The sequence below is a fragment of the Microtus pennsylvanicus genome, chromosome 5 (assembly GCF_037038515.1).
Source record: "Microtus pennsylvanicus isolate mMicPen1 chromosome 5, mMicPen1.hap1, whole genome shotgun sequence".
Taxonomy (NCBI): domain Eukaryota; kingdom Metazoa; phylum Chordata; class Mammalia; order Rodentia; family Cricetidae; genus Microtus; species Microtus pennsylvanicus.
Genome location: NC_134583.1, coordinates 62944437 through 62957175, shown reverse-complemented (window position 1 = coordinate 62957175; position 12739 = coordinate 62944437). Strand labels below are relative to the sequence as shown.

The window sequence follows — 12739 nt, the reverse complement described above, 5'->3', positions numbered from 1 at the left end:
GGATGTGGCATACAGAAGGCCACACAGCTTCTCCACAGCAGAGCCAGAACTTTGCTTCTCTTCACTCAGTTCCCAGTCAGTAGTGGCCGCAGTGTCGTCAGTGATGGCTGCGGGCACAGTGTGTGTGGCTGGAGTGTGTGCCCTCCCTAGACCAGATTCACAGGGCCAAGCGCCAGTCTCCAGTGTGAAGGCATTTGGAGACAGGACTTTAATGAAGGCGCAATAAGGTCTTAAGGGCATGGCTCTAATCCGATGGGACTGGTGTCCTTATAAAAAGGAGTGACACCACAGCACCTTCTTGAGACAGAGGAAAGGCCATGTGAGGACACACGTAGAAGACAGTCACCTGCAACCACGAAGAGAAGTCTCATCTGAATCCGCAAGTGCCAGCGCCTTAATCCTGAACTTCCAGCCTTCAGCATTGTGAGAAATTAATGTCTATTGTTAATGCCACTCAAACCATGGTATTTTGGTATGGTAGCTGGAGCGTGTTCCAGATCTTATTCTAAGTTCTCTGAATAACATTTATGGGAGCTACTGTTATTGTTCTCGTTTTATAGTTGAAGGGCAGTAACCAAGGTCACACAGTGAGAGGTAGAGCTTGGGGTTGGGCTGCAGAATCTGTCATCTGAACTAAACTGAAGGTGTGTCTGCCCGCCTAATCTCCTATTCAGCCCATCGGGGTTTAGCTCTGTTTAGACGCCACCTGCCCAGTATTAGTCACCCCAGCAACGAGCTTAAACCAGAGTGGTTTGTCAGCTGAAGGAAGCCCAGCAGTGTCTCTGTGGCTCTCTCAAAGATGGAGATGGCAGAAAGGAAAACAGGTCTACAGCAAGGAAAAGAATGAACGCGGATGCTCATGTATGCCCTGGGAGAGGGGAAGTGCGTCTTCATTTCAGAGCCAGGGGGAGGGAATTGGAAGCACAAACGTCCCAATTTGCAGTCCTCGCTTGTACTGCTGCCATCAGGGTAGTTACTCCAGTGTCTCAGGGTCCCCTCCACTCAGGTTTCCTTACCGTACTCACTGCCCCCCATGGAGGTGCTGAGGATGGTGGCATTCTCTCTGTTGTTGAACGTGTAGCAATTTCCATACATTGGATGGTGGAAAAGTGTGAAGTTCCTATGGAGGGAGAGAAAGGTTCAGGAAGAGCTGGGCTGGGGCTTGCGCTTGTGCATCCCAGTTGAAATTCGGGAGCACCGTGTTGATGGAGAAAGCCTTCCTTTGGGATAATGGCTGGGAAGGTGACTCACTCTTCCCATTTTCCTCTGGTGAAATGAGCAGGTCCCTCAGCCAGGCTGACACGCCTTGATGTAGAATTTGACCATGCCCTTGTTTTCGCTCTCATAATCCTCTCGCTGCTTTCTCTATTTTGATTTCATATTATTTTGTCTTTGAAATAGGGTCTCATGTATCCCAGGCTCACTTCAAATTCTCCACGTGGCCAAGAAAAGCACTGAACACTCTATCCTGCTGCTTCCGTCTCCAGAGTGCTAGGAGTACAGGTGTGTACCACCATCCTAGGGGTGGAACCCGAGACTTGATGCTGGTTAAGCAAGCACTCTGCCAAGTGAGCTACATCCTCAGCCTCGAGATGATATTCATGTCACATGACTGCCCCCAAATTCCTCTACCCTTGAATTTCTCTGGCACTTAGAGCTTTTTGAATCCCCAGTCCCATGAAATGACCTTCAGAGGAGTTCCATCCTATGGCCAATATGCAATTTCAGAACCTTTACCTTCAGGGTTACCCCAAAACACTCAATATTTGCAAGGACCAATGTGTGTATTAACATATAGAAGGGTCAGAATTCAGAAATTTAGAAAAAAGGTTATTAAACCATTCCGACTGGTGGGGTCATCTCAGAATGTCCCAATGACCTAATCGTCACTACCAGGTATGATTATTGTATCCAAGGTGGAATGGCTTGAAGAATCACAAATATAAACACTGCTGCCTACTTCCTTCCTTCTCTTCTTTTCTTTTATCTCTCCCTCCCTCCCTCCCTCCCTTCCACTATACCAGAGTAGTGGCTCTTATACACTGTAGTAATATACAAAGCTACATGCGTGCTATTGACTACCTTGTGTTGTGACAGGTTATTTAATGGGTTTAAAGATATTATGATTTGCCAGAGTGAGTTCTAGGAAAGCCAGGGCTACACAGAGAAGCTCTGTCTTGAGAAAAAAAAAGTACATAGATATTGTGATTTCCACACCAGGTACATTTTTCCATTGACCCTGGAACCTAGCTCCCATGTACGTGATTTCCCACAGGACAGAGTCAGTGTTCTTAAGACTCTCAGACAAGCTGCAGGTGCATGGAAAGGGGCCAAAGGTTAGAGCCTCTGGTCCTTAGAGAGTGTCCCCTCCTGACCTGGCATCACAGGACATCCCATCGAAGAAGCAGGTCACCAACAGTTCTTCGGCAGAATAGCTCATGTTGATTTTCTTCTCTAGAGGCACCTGCGCCATGATATTCATGTAGTGAAGCTTGTACCACTCCTGGATGGCATTGATTCCTGAGCTGAAGGTGTAGGTGGCACAGTCAGAGGTGTCATTTGAGCACTGTGAATAAGAGGATACACCAGGCTGTCAGTGCCACCGCTGTCAGAAAGACTGAGATGAGTAATAGATGTCAGGCGAGGTCCTCGGGAACAAGGTTGGTTTCCCCTTGCTTCCGGGAGCTTGGAGAGGTCAACCTTAAGCCTCAAGGATCAAAGAGAGAGTAAAGGACACTAAGGTCAACCCCTGTGACTTACTACTACTGTCTGCCATTGGACAAGAAACAAATTCAGTCTTTAGGGTCCCCATATATCCAGGGCTTAGCTGGTTCATGTCACTGTCTTCCTACTGAACTCACCCATTTCTTATTATAGATGCAGTCTGGATTCCAGCCCAGACTCTGACACTACCGCTCTGCCAAGGCACTAACTTATGGAGTATGTCACTGACAGAATGTTAGCAGGAATACCTTCCTACCCAACACTTAGCAAGTGGTTGGAAGGGCTCGTGTTTGAAACACTTAGCTACGAGGGCTCTAGAGAGAAGCCATGGAACATTCCAGGCATTTTCATCACTCTGAGCTTGGAAAGTCTCCTGAGAGGACAAATGTCCAGAGAATTTGTTATCAAGAGAATCATGTAAATATCCTATGAATGGAACCAGGAGGATTTTAGAAGTCTCAGTGATTTTGATGAGGGGCCTTTTTCACTGTTGAAAATTTGGCTGGATTAATAGAAAGAGTTGCTAGATTCAAAAGTCTCATAATCAAGGCTACTAAAATGAAGAAATGGTCCCCAGCCATGCTCCAGTGGTGGCCTGGAGAGACACAGTAGAGATAGTCTTTGTCCTGGAGGGTACTGCTGCTTCCTGTTGTCAGCCGAGTGGGACCAAAGAGGAGATAGGAAGCCTGGTATGGCACTTCATGAAGGTAAGTACTTCTAGTATCCCTGGTGCATTTGCTGGAGTTTATTTTCCCTTTTCTGATGTCTGTTCAGCCAATCTGCTTTGGGGCCCTGTCAGGAGGTGATCAGGTACCCCCGGATTTGGCTAAGTAGAACCCTAAGATGGAATCTGCATCGAAGGCATTACCAGAAGGAACGAAAACGACATCTTTAATTCAGCATCAGTATCTGAATGAATCTCATCACTTCTTGCTCCCTAGATCACTAGGTCTCCCCAAATTTCTGTCTTTAAAATGTCTGTGAGTCTCTTCTAAGACTTCACCCATGCCTAACTCTGCTTGAGGTTGGTTTCAGTTGCTTGCCACCAAATCACTCTAACATGGTATAAATCTTACAGTTGGCCTACTGGCTCTAAAGATCAAGAAGGGACTCTGAGCCCCACCACCCCCAGCCCCCCCCCCCATACATATGAATTGTGACAAAGCGGATCTTACCAACTGAAATCCCACCAGTTTCTTCGACTCGTGAACATGCATGACATTGGAAGCCTTGTGGATGATCTTCCCACTGATTTTCCGCTTCTGACCAGTGAAGAAGTCCATGGCCTTTCTCTTCTTATTCTCACTGAAGACCAGCAGCGGGATCAGGTTGAGGAATCTGGGTGGCGGGCCTTCCCAAGTGGATTGGATGGATCTTGCTTCCCGGCGCTTCTGAGTTGTTTCCTCTGGAAAATCTTTGACCCCATACAGGGACTGCAAGGCCTGCTTTGTCTCCCTGTCCAAGTCAGTCAGAAGGTCACTCACAGCACTGTACCTGACAAAGTGGAAAGGAGATATCACGGAGAGGAACGGCTTCTAGCACAGTGCCGCTGCTTCTACACGGTGTCCTCCCTTGGTGTCAGCCCTGTGTCTCCCGACCACTTCCTTGCCAAGGGGACCAGGTCTTTCACTGTTTGTACCATCTAAAATGACATTGGATCCCCATTTTTGCAACGTCTGTCAATTTATTCTTGGGTATGTTGAGGCCCCCAGTCAGTGTTTCTGGAGTGTTGACTCTCAGGTGTTGCCCATAAAGTATCCAAAATGAGGGCACATGAATAACTGCTAACTGTACGGGACCCCGTTTCCACCCATCACACTCTGCCCACTGGACATCCTCCAGTCAGTGCTGCCAGGCAAGAGGTTGGGAGTGTCACCTTGACAACCCCCAGGAGAGCTGACGACATTTTGTTTTTGTTTGTTTGTTTGTTTTGTAAATGGTCACTATACCATGTGGTCCCAGTTTCTCTCAGAACACTATCTTCTCTCTCCCTCTTGCTTTCTGTAGAGGTCATGACACAGCACAGTAGCTAGGGATATCAATTTCAGAGTCAAAGTACCTGCCTTGTTCAAGTCTCCATTCTAATCCAGGCTATGTGACCTCAGACAAAGTTTCTTAGCGTTTCTGTGTCTCGGGTTCCCAGCCTACTCATTTGTAAAATAAGGTTATTGGGAAGGCTCAATATGTTTACTATAGGCAAAAGAAATATAGCTGGGTGTGGTGGCACATAGCAGCAATGCCAGCACTTGGGAGGCTGAGGCAGGAAGATCACAAGTTCAAGAACAATCTGAGCTACATAGCATGACTGCCTCCAAGTATATAAATAATGTTAAATTATTAAAAGAAATATATATGCACATAGGTAACTAAATGGCCATATTATTTGCAGTTGCATAAGGATATGTGTTAATAGTTCACTACCTCACTGTAGCATAAGCTCTCCTAGGGCAAAGAGTGTGTTAGGGTTATTCTGTGCTGTGCCCTGGAACTCAGCAAAGTGGCTCACAATTTTCAAAGGTTAAGTAAATAATTACGGATAGAATATGGGTGGAGAAAGGAGAAGGGAAAGATGGGAGAGGAGGGAGGGAGGGAGGAAGGCAGTGAGGAGACTTTGGAGATAGAGTCTGAGACCTGATTTTGGTTTTTGTCTTTGCCTTCAGCGCATGCCTCTGACCAATGCAGCTTCTGATCAGTTCTGTTCTTCCCTGCTCTGCAAGCCCCCCCCCGCTCTGCACCCCTGCACCCCCCCTCAACCTCATCTCTGCACGCCCCACCCCTCTGCATGCCAGCACTGTATGCCAGCTCTGCACTCCCCCACTCCCCACCCCCTGCCACAAATTCTGCTGCCTTCTGACTTGCCTCCCAGATCAGTTTCCCATAATCCCAAGGACACTGATGACCCATTTAGAACAGGTCCTGCCACTGACAACAGGGAAGCACCAAGGGTTGATCCTGTCCAGAGCCCAGGGAGCTCAATTACTGGGCTGGGCTCACTGAGATGAGGGGTCAGGGCAGCAAGGATGCTTCCGGAAGTCACCTGGGTGTCACTTCTGAGTCAGCCTGGCTTTGGGGGAGAGTAAGGGAGGGAAGCTAAGGAAGCTAAGAGGAAAGATGCTACATGTGTGTTTGGGGGAGGCAGAATGCTAACCGTGTTCCCTGGAATAGTCTCGAAGCAGAATTGCTGGAGCAGCTTTCCCTGCCTTCCTGCCTTAGACATAGCCATTGAACTGAGAGTATTTACAGGTCTGGAACAGATCTTGGCAATCAAATCAAATTTGTAAAACCTGTGTCAGCAGGTTGGCGTGGCACTCAGACCGCCGCTTTGGGGAGGGGCTTTGGCATCCCTGAGAGGCCAGACTTTTCTGCTCCCAGATGCCAGGGCAGTCTCTTACTTGTAGGGGTTGATATTGCAGATAGTGACGGCAGGGAAATCCAGCTTCTGGAAGTGAACTTTGATGGAGACAGAGACAGTGTAGAAAGAGAAGACGAGGAGGGCACACTGCCAGATGATGAGGGCCACTGCGGTCAGCGTGAACAGGATCCACAGCAGACGCCGAAGGCGGCCTCGGGACACCACGATGCGGCGGCAACCGTGGGTGTTAGTGTTCAGGCAGTACCAATGCATCAGGTCCTTAATGGTTGGTGCCTGGGGGCCTCGAACCGGCAGATTCTTTTTGATTTTGGCTTTGATCTTCTCTCCAGGCGCCATGGTGAGGAGGGGACTTTGCAGTCTGCAGAGTTCTGAAGGGACAGAGGAGACTGTAAGTGAGCTTGCAAGCACAGGCCTGCCAGCCTTTCTCTGGAGCTTCCGACTGGGAAACACCAAGCCCACATGTTCTTAGAGGCCATCTTCTTCTTCTGAGGGCTGGACAGGCTGCATTCTGAGCTCTTGGCCCCTTCTCCAGGATATTTGCTTTGGGCTACCACAGCTGCCTCCTCCTCTGAGGGCCCCCAGGCCAAGCCCTGTGGGGGCAGGGCAATACATAACCTGCACATACTGGCTGGACTGGCTGAAGGACCTTTCCCTGGAGTTCCTGGGGCTGGTGACCTCACAGCAACTCAGCCAGACTTCTGTTACAGGCTGGGAACTATAACCCGTGCCTTATCGCTTCCACTGGCCACCTCTCCTGGAGAGCAACCTTCCTGTGTTACGATGGTTCATGGTGCCTAGCAAAATGTCCCTCCTGCACACACAGGGCAAGGTGTCACCCACTGACTGATGTAGTCTCCCACAACTTCCCAGCAGCTGTTATAGATCATGTCCTGACTATGTTTCCCCCACTCCTTTCCATGTTGCTGTCTTACAAGTGAGATAATTGGTTTCTTCTCTTTACTGTCAGTTCAACTGCTTTCTGCAGCACCCGACATAATGGCTGTTGGCTGTTCTCTATTTAGCAGGCATCATGCCATTTTACCTGATTTTAAGATAGTATAGTCTGGAGAGGGCACCTTGATTCAATGGCAGCTTTGGGGGTGAGTTTTGGGAAATGAGTGAGCACACTCACAGTTTTTATGGTGCCTCTCAGTTGCAGAAACAGCACGGTACAAGATATTCATTTTAGCAATGAACTCACTGTACAGTAGATGGAATTATCAGTCTCATACATATGTGATCTCTGTATATAAATATGCAGGAGTTTATATGTATTTTGACAATCACACGAGATGGATAGATGTACTGTTATCTCCATATCAGAGAGATGGAGTGACTTGCTCAAGATACACAACATGGCTCCTATGTCCGTATGGGGTCTGTGTTCAAGTCAAGGACTTTGATGACCCCATCAAGTTATTTTCTTTTTCGAGATGACTGTACAAACTAGTGGGTTTTGTTATGGCATTTTCATACATATGTGTCATACTCTGTTCCTATTTCTCTCCCCCATTGCACTTGCTGGTCCTCTTCTTCCTCCCAAATAACCCCTGACTCTGTTTTCATGCCATATGTATTCTGTTAGTCCCTCTTTACTCCTCCCCTCCTCCCTTAAAATCTTCATCCGTTTGCTCATGGTCCCCTTGTTATTCCCCCCAAACACACACTTAAATCTAGGCTCTGTATATGAGAGAAAACATCTTTTAAAGAATGGCTTTTTTTGCTTAACACAATGATTTCCATTTCTATCATCAAGTTTTTTAGGTGGGATTCTGGACCAAAAGATTTAATTTTCTTCTCTCCTGAATCCATGAGATATGGTCCAAAATTGGGGGAAAGTTGTGGGAATGAATCTCTCAAGTTTACCATGCTAGCGGGTTTAAGTATTATAATACAAAAGAAAGAGAGAATGGGGGCCAGGGGTGAGATGCTCAGAGGCCAGACTGCCCCCATAACCTGTCCCCTATAGACTTACATAATTGTTCTAGATAGAGAAAAGCTATCTCTTATTTTCAGAATTATGCCGTTAGCCTCTTGACCAGCAGTAATTTACTTGGCTTTACTTTGTTTTAAATACTGTGTCACCCTTTAATAAAAAGGTATGGAATATGGTGGTACACCTTAAATTCCAGCACTCAAAAGGCAGAGGCAGGAGGGTGTCTGTGGGTGCAAGTATTCTGGTCTACATACCAAGTTCTAGGCCACCCAGGGATACAAAGAAGGAAGGAAGGAAGGAAGGAAGGAAGGAAGGAAGGAAGGAAGGAAGGAAGGAGGAAGTTAGCAGTTTGTAAAGAGCAACTCCATGTAAAACTGCAGCCCAGAGATGATTCCCTCCTCTGCCAAACTTTTGCCAGAAGCTAAATTCTGGACACTCTTGTTCCTAACACTAGGTCTTCTCAATGAAGATGATTCTTGGGGTTCCTCTGACCCTTCATCTCTTCCCCCAGAGGATTAGCCAGTCATGTGATGGGGGATTCCAGAATGTTCACACAAATATTTCAACTCTAAGGTAAAGCAAGATTATAGGTAGCACTAGAGTGTGGGGCTTGATTCAACCCGGTGCTTTCGCAGAGGAATTTGAAGTTGATTTGATACATTCAGAACTCATCCTAAGGGTTAGCTCACTGAATGTGCTCAACAATCTTCTCAGGTAGGGATCATAATTCCCCCATTATACAAATGAAATGGAGACGCGGATAGACTAAATAGCTTGCCCGAGGTCATAATAGAAAGTGTCCGGGTTAGGATTTGAACTCAAGAACCCACACTAGTTATGCTGTTCCCTAAGTAATGATAGTGGTTGCGGACGACAGCTGCACTAGCAGCGGTAATAGCAGCTGCCAGTCACTGAGAAACCAGCACCCAGGCCTTCTATTCCGACTTTCTCGCCTGATTTCTCACTGCAGACTAAATAAGGCGTTATCACTACTCCCATCTCACAGAGGTGCAAAGTGAGGTGCGAAGAGGTTGCTTGCCCAAGGTCACACAGTACAAAAGACTTAAAGACTTCTTTGAAATTCCAGGTCCCTGGTTTCTTCCTGACACCTGTTCTCCTCTCTAGTTTGCCCTCAAACCTTGCCTCTTCTCCTGTGTGGAAAATAAAGCCTGGTGAGGGGTGAGACCTTTGCCAGGCTCTGTTGTTCATGCTAGAACTTGGGCTCCAAAGCCTGGGACCAGGGAAAGTTCCTATTCCCTCCGTGCCACGGTGCTGTTCTCACATAACTTGAAATTCAAAGGCAAGGACTCAAGGCTGTGGAACAGCACTACCCCACGGACACGCTGCAGGCCCTGTCTCTCCGGCGGGGAGCGACCTGGCGCAGTTTTGTGGCAAAAGCCGTCTGCTTTGTGACAGCAGCTGCTTCCAACCAGACCGCTTCAAGTGCTTGATTCTTTCTCCAACAGTCACCTCCAAAGAAAAGCTTTCCGGCGGCTGAAAGGAACAGTCGCGGTCAAGTGCATGCTCTTCAAGGCTGGGAAGTGGAGTGAGCTGGGCAGAGAAGAGCCGAGACGCACTCCCCGCCCCCGCCCCCGCCCCCGCCTCCAGTGGCTCAGAAGCGCCTGTCGCTCAGCTTTGTATCCCGTCCGGGGTCTGGGGAGAAGCCTGGAGCTGGACCCAGATCGCCCGGGAAGTGTCTAAGCATCCCGCCACCCGCGGACAGCGTAATCTTCTTCTTGGAAGTGACCGCGCCCCGTGGCTGCTCAGATACTTGGAACCCCGGAATAAGACCGACCCGACGCGGCCAAACTTACCTCTCAGGATCGGAAGGGTCGCGGGTGGCGTGTCTGGGTCTGGGGACGCTCGTCTTCTGACTTCATAAAGCCAGCATCTCCAGGAGGCACAACGAGGAGCGCCCGTGGGCCAGGCCTAGGCTACGCCCCTAGACACCCCGCCCCTTCAGACTCCGCCCACACCTGCCCAGGTGTTTTCCCCGGGTCACCCCCGGACTTGTCTCTGCGCAGAGTAAGCCATGACCCCGCAGCGCCACCCCCCGTCCTGAGTCAGTTCTGCGCCTCAGCCCGTACTGAGCTGCGTCTTGCGGTGGCATCGCGCGCGTGTGCTTGCTGCCGCCCAGAGGCCACTCTGCAGACTGCATTCCCGCGGGGTCAGAGCCCCATCTTCTCCAAGGTACTTAGCAGAGCCAATGGCAGTGCAGCTCCAGGGCCTCATCCTGGCCCACATCACAGGAGCTCTTTTAAATCAGTTCCAGCAGAGGTTTACTCCTCTCTTACTCCTCATCTCTCCGACCTTGTCAGGACCTGCAGAACGAAGCTACTTCAGTGTCCTCTTAAGTCTGGCTTGGGGCAGCAGGAGCTAGCTGTTTAACCAAACCACACATTCTTTGGGCCTGTCGGCAGTGTTTCTGTAGGAACTCACACAGATGAATCTTAGAGACAAGTTTGGAAAGCTGAAACTGTGAGCGACCAAAGACAGGGATCCAGGTCACAGTCCCTTTGAGCTGGGAAGAAACAGGGCCCCACAGAAGGGACTGCACTAACAAGAATTAGAACGTTTTAGACTTTAATGTGTTCATTGTTAAAATGCAGGTTATGGGGTTGGAGATGCGCCTCAGCGGGAAGAGGGCTTGTCCAACATCCTGGAAGCTCACGGTGTGAGCCCCAGTACCACACACACTTAAGGTGGTGGTGCATGCCTGTAAGACTAGAGCTGGGGGTGGGGGTGAGAAAAGAGGCTCAGAAGCTGAGGACATCCTCAGCTACACAGTAAATTTGAGACCAGCCTGTGCTGCACTTGAGATCCAGTCTCAAAAAAGGAAAGGAGCCGCGGGGGGAGCGGGGAGGGCGGGGCCGGGGATGCAGACTCTGATTCAGTAGGCTGGGGTGAATCTCAGAACGCTGGACCTCTGGCTTCTTACCAGATGCCTCTTTTGCCTAACCGAAGATCGTGCTTTAGGTGGGCAGAAACATGTCAAGCATTATTGAAAAACAATTTAAAGAAAAATTCCCTAAAATCCCTAACCATGATTTCTTGCGATAAATGCTCATGGTGGAGAATTCACATAATAATCCACACCCCTCACTACATAAGCAGTAGGATTATTGTACCAGCTAGTTTGTTGTTAGCACAACTACAGTTATTTGGGAAGAGAGACTCTCAGTTCAGAAAATGCTTCCCTAAGATTTGCCTGTGGGCAAGCCTGTGGTGCATTTTCTTGGTTGGTGATGATCGGAGGGAGGGTCCAACTCACCGTGGGTGGTGCCGCCCCTGGATTGGTCCTGGATTGGTGGTCCTGGATATTGTACCCAGGAGAGTAACCAGTCAGCAGACTCCTCCGTGACCTCTGCATCAGCTCCTGACTCCAAGGCCCTGTTTCAGTTCTTACCCTGACTTCCCTCAGTGATGAACTGTTGTCTGGAAATGTAAGCTGAAATAAACTCTTTTCTCCTCAGGCTGCTTTTGGTCATGGTGCTTATTCACAATAGAAACCCTAACTAAGAATTATTATTTGGTGTATATATACATGTATTGCATATATGTGAATATGATGGGTGTTTTGCTATTTAATTTTAAAAATTTTTTGAATTTTGTGTGTGTGTGGTGTGTGCATGCGTGTGTGTTCCTGTCTGTGTGTGAGCATGTTCACGTGAGTTCGGGTGCCTGCAGAAGCCAGAAGAAGGCATTGAACCCCTTGGAGTTATAGGCAGCTGTGGAAGCCATTTGATGAGGATACTGGAAATCAAACTTAGAGCCTCTGCAAGAGTGGTGCATCTGAGCCACCTCTCCAGCTTGGAAGTTTTAAATATACACTGTTTTAAAATTATTGAGTTGTTTTTTAATGACATCACATGGCCTGTTCTCATATTATAGCATTGACATGTTTTTCATCTCTCCATATGTGGCAAGCAGGAAGCTTTCCTGGTCACTATACATTTAAGCTCATCAAGTGATTTTCTCACTCAGTCTATTGTCCCTAGATATTCATCAACATAAATTATTCTTAGTATACATTTTTCCTGTGTTAATATACTCAGTTAGTGTAGTTAACAGAATGAAAGGGACAGTTAAAGCAACAGAGGTGTAAAATGGTATATAGATCATAGTAACAGTGGATTTGTATACCTATCTTGTAAGTGTATGTTAAAAATTCGTGTATTAAGGAGTACACATGTTCAAAAAGAGGTTATTGCCTCAATATAGGTTTACAAGTGATTTTTACCCATCTTCGTTATTTTGTTTTGTTAAAGTGGATATCTGTTAGCTAGGCAGAGTGGGTCACACCTACATATCATTTAGAAGGCTGAGAGAAGAGAATCACCATGAATCTAAGGCCACCCTAAACTACGCAACAAGTTCCAGACTTCAAACACAATAAAGAAATAAATTAACTTAAAAAAATAAAGGATGCAATGAAAAGGTATCTTAGTTACTTTTTAATTGCTATGATAAGACACTATGACCAAGGGAACTTATAGAAAAAAAAAAGAGCTGAGTCCGTGACCATCATAGTGGGGAGCAGGAAGCAGGCAGGAAAGCATGGTGCTGGAGCAGTAGCCAAGAACTCACATCTTGAGACAACAACCATCACGGAATAGCTAACTGGCAATGACACAGGCTTTTGAAACCTCAAAACCCACTCCAGTAACACACCATTACCAAAAAGGCCACACCTCCTAATCCTTCTC

At 47.7% G+C, this 12739-nt stretch overlaps 1 protein-coding gene across 1 annotated transcript in view; it reads right to left on the bottom strand.

The window, feature by feature from the left end:
- Nucleotides 1-10093, bottom strand: part of Scnn1g (sodium channel epithelial 1 subunit gamma) — a 31925-nt gene extending 21832 nt beyond the window's left edge. The window contains exons 1-5 of the mRNA XM_075974847.1: nucleotides 9848-10093; nucleotides 6117-6465; nucleotides 3900-4218; nucleotides 2376-2566; nucleotides 1017-1120 (exon numbers count right to left, since the gene is read on the bottom strand). Coding sequence (XP_075830962.1) covers nucleotides 1017-1120; nucleotides 2376-2566; nucleotides 3900-4218; nucleotides 6117-6433 — 931 coding nt within the window. The 5' untranslated portion in view covers nucleotides 6434-6465; nucleotides 9848-10093. The remainder of the gene's footprint in view (nucleotides 1-1016; nucleotides 1121-2375; nucleotides 2567-3899; nucleotides 4219-6116; nucleotides 6466-9847) is intronic.
- Nucleotides 10094-12739: the final 2646 nt, after the last annotated feature.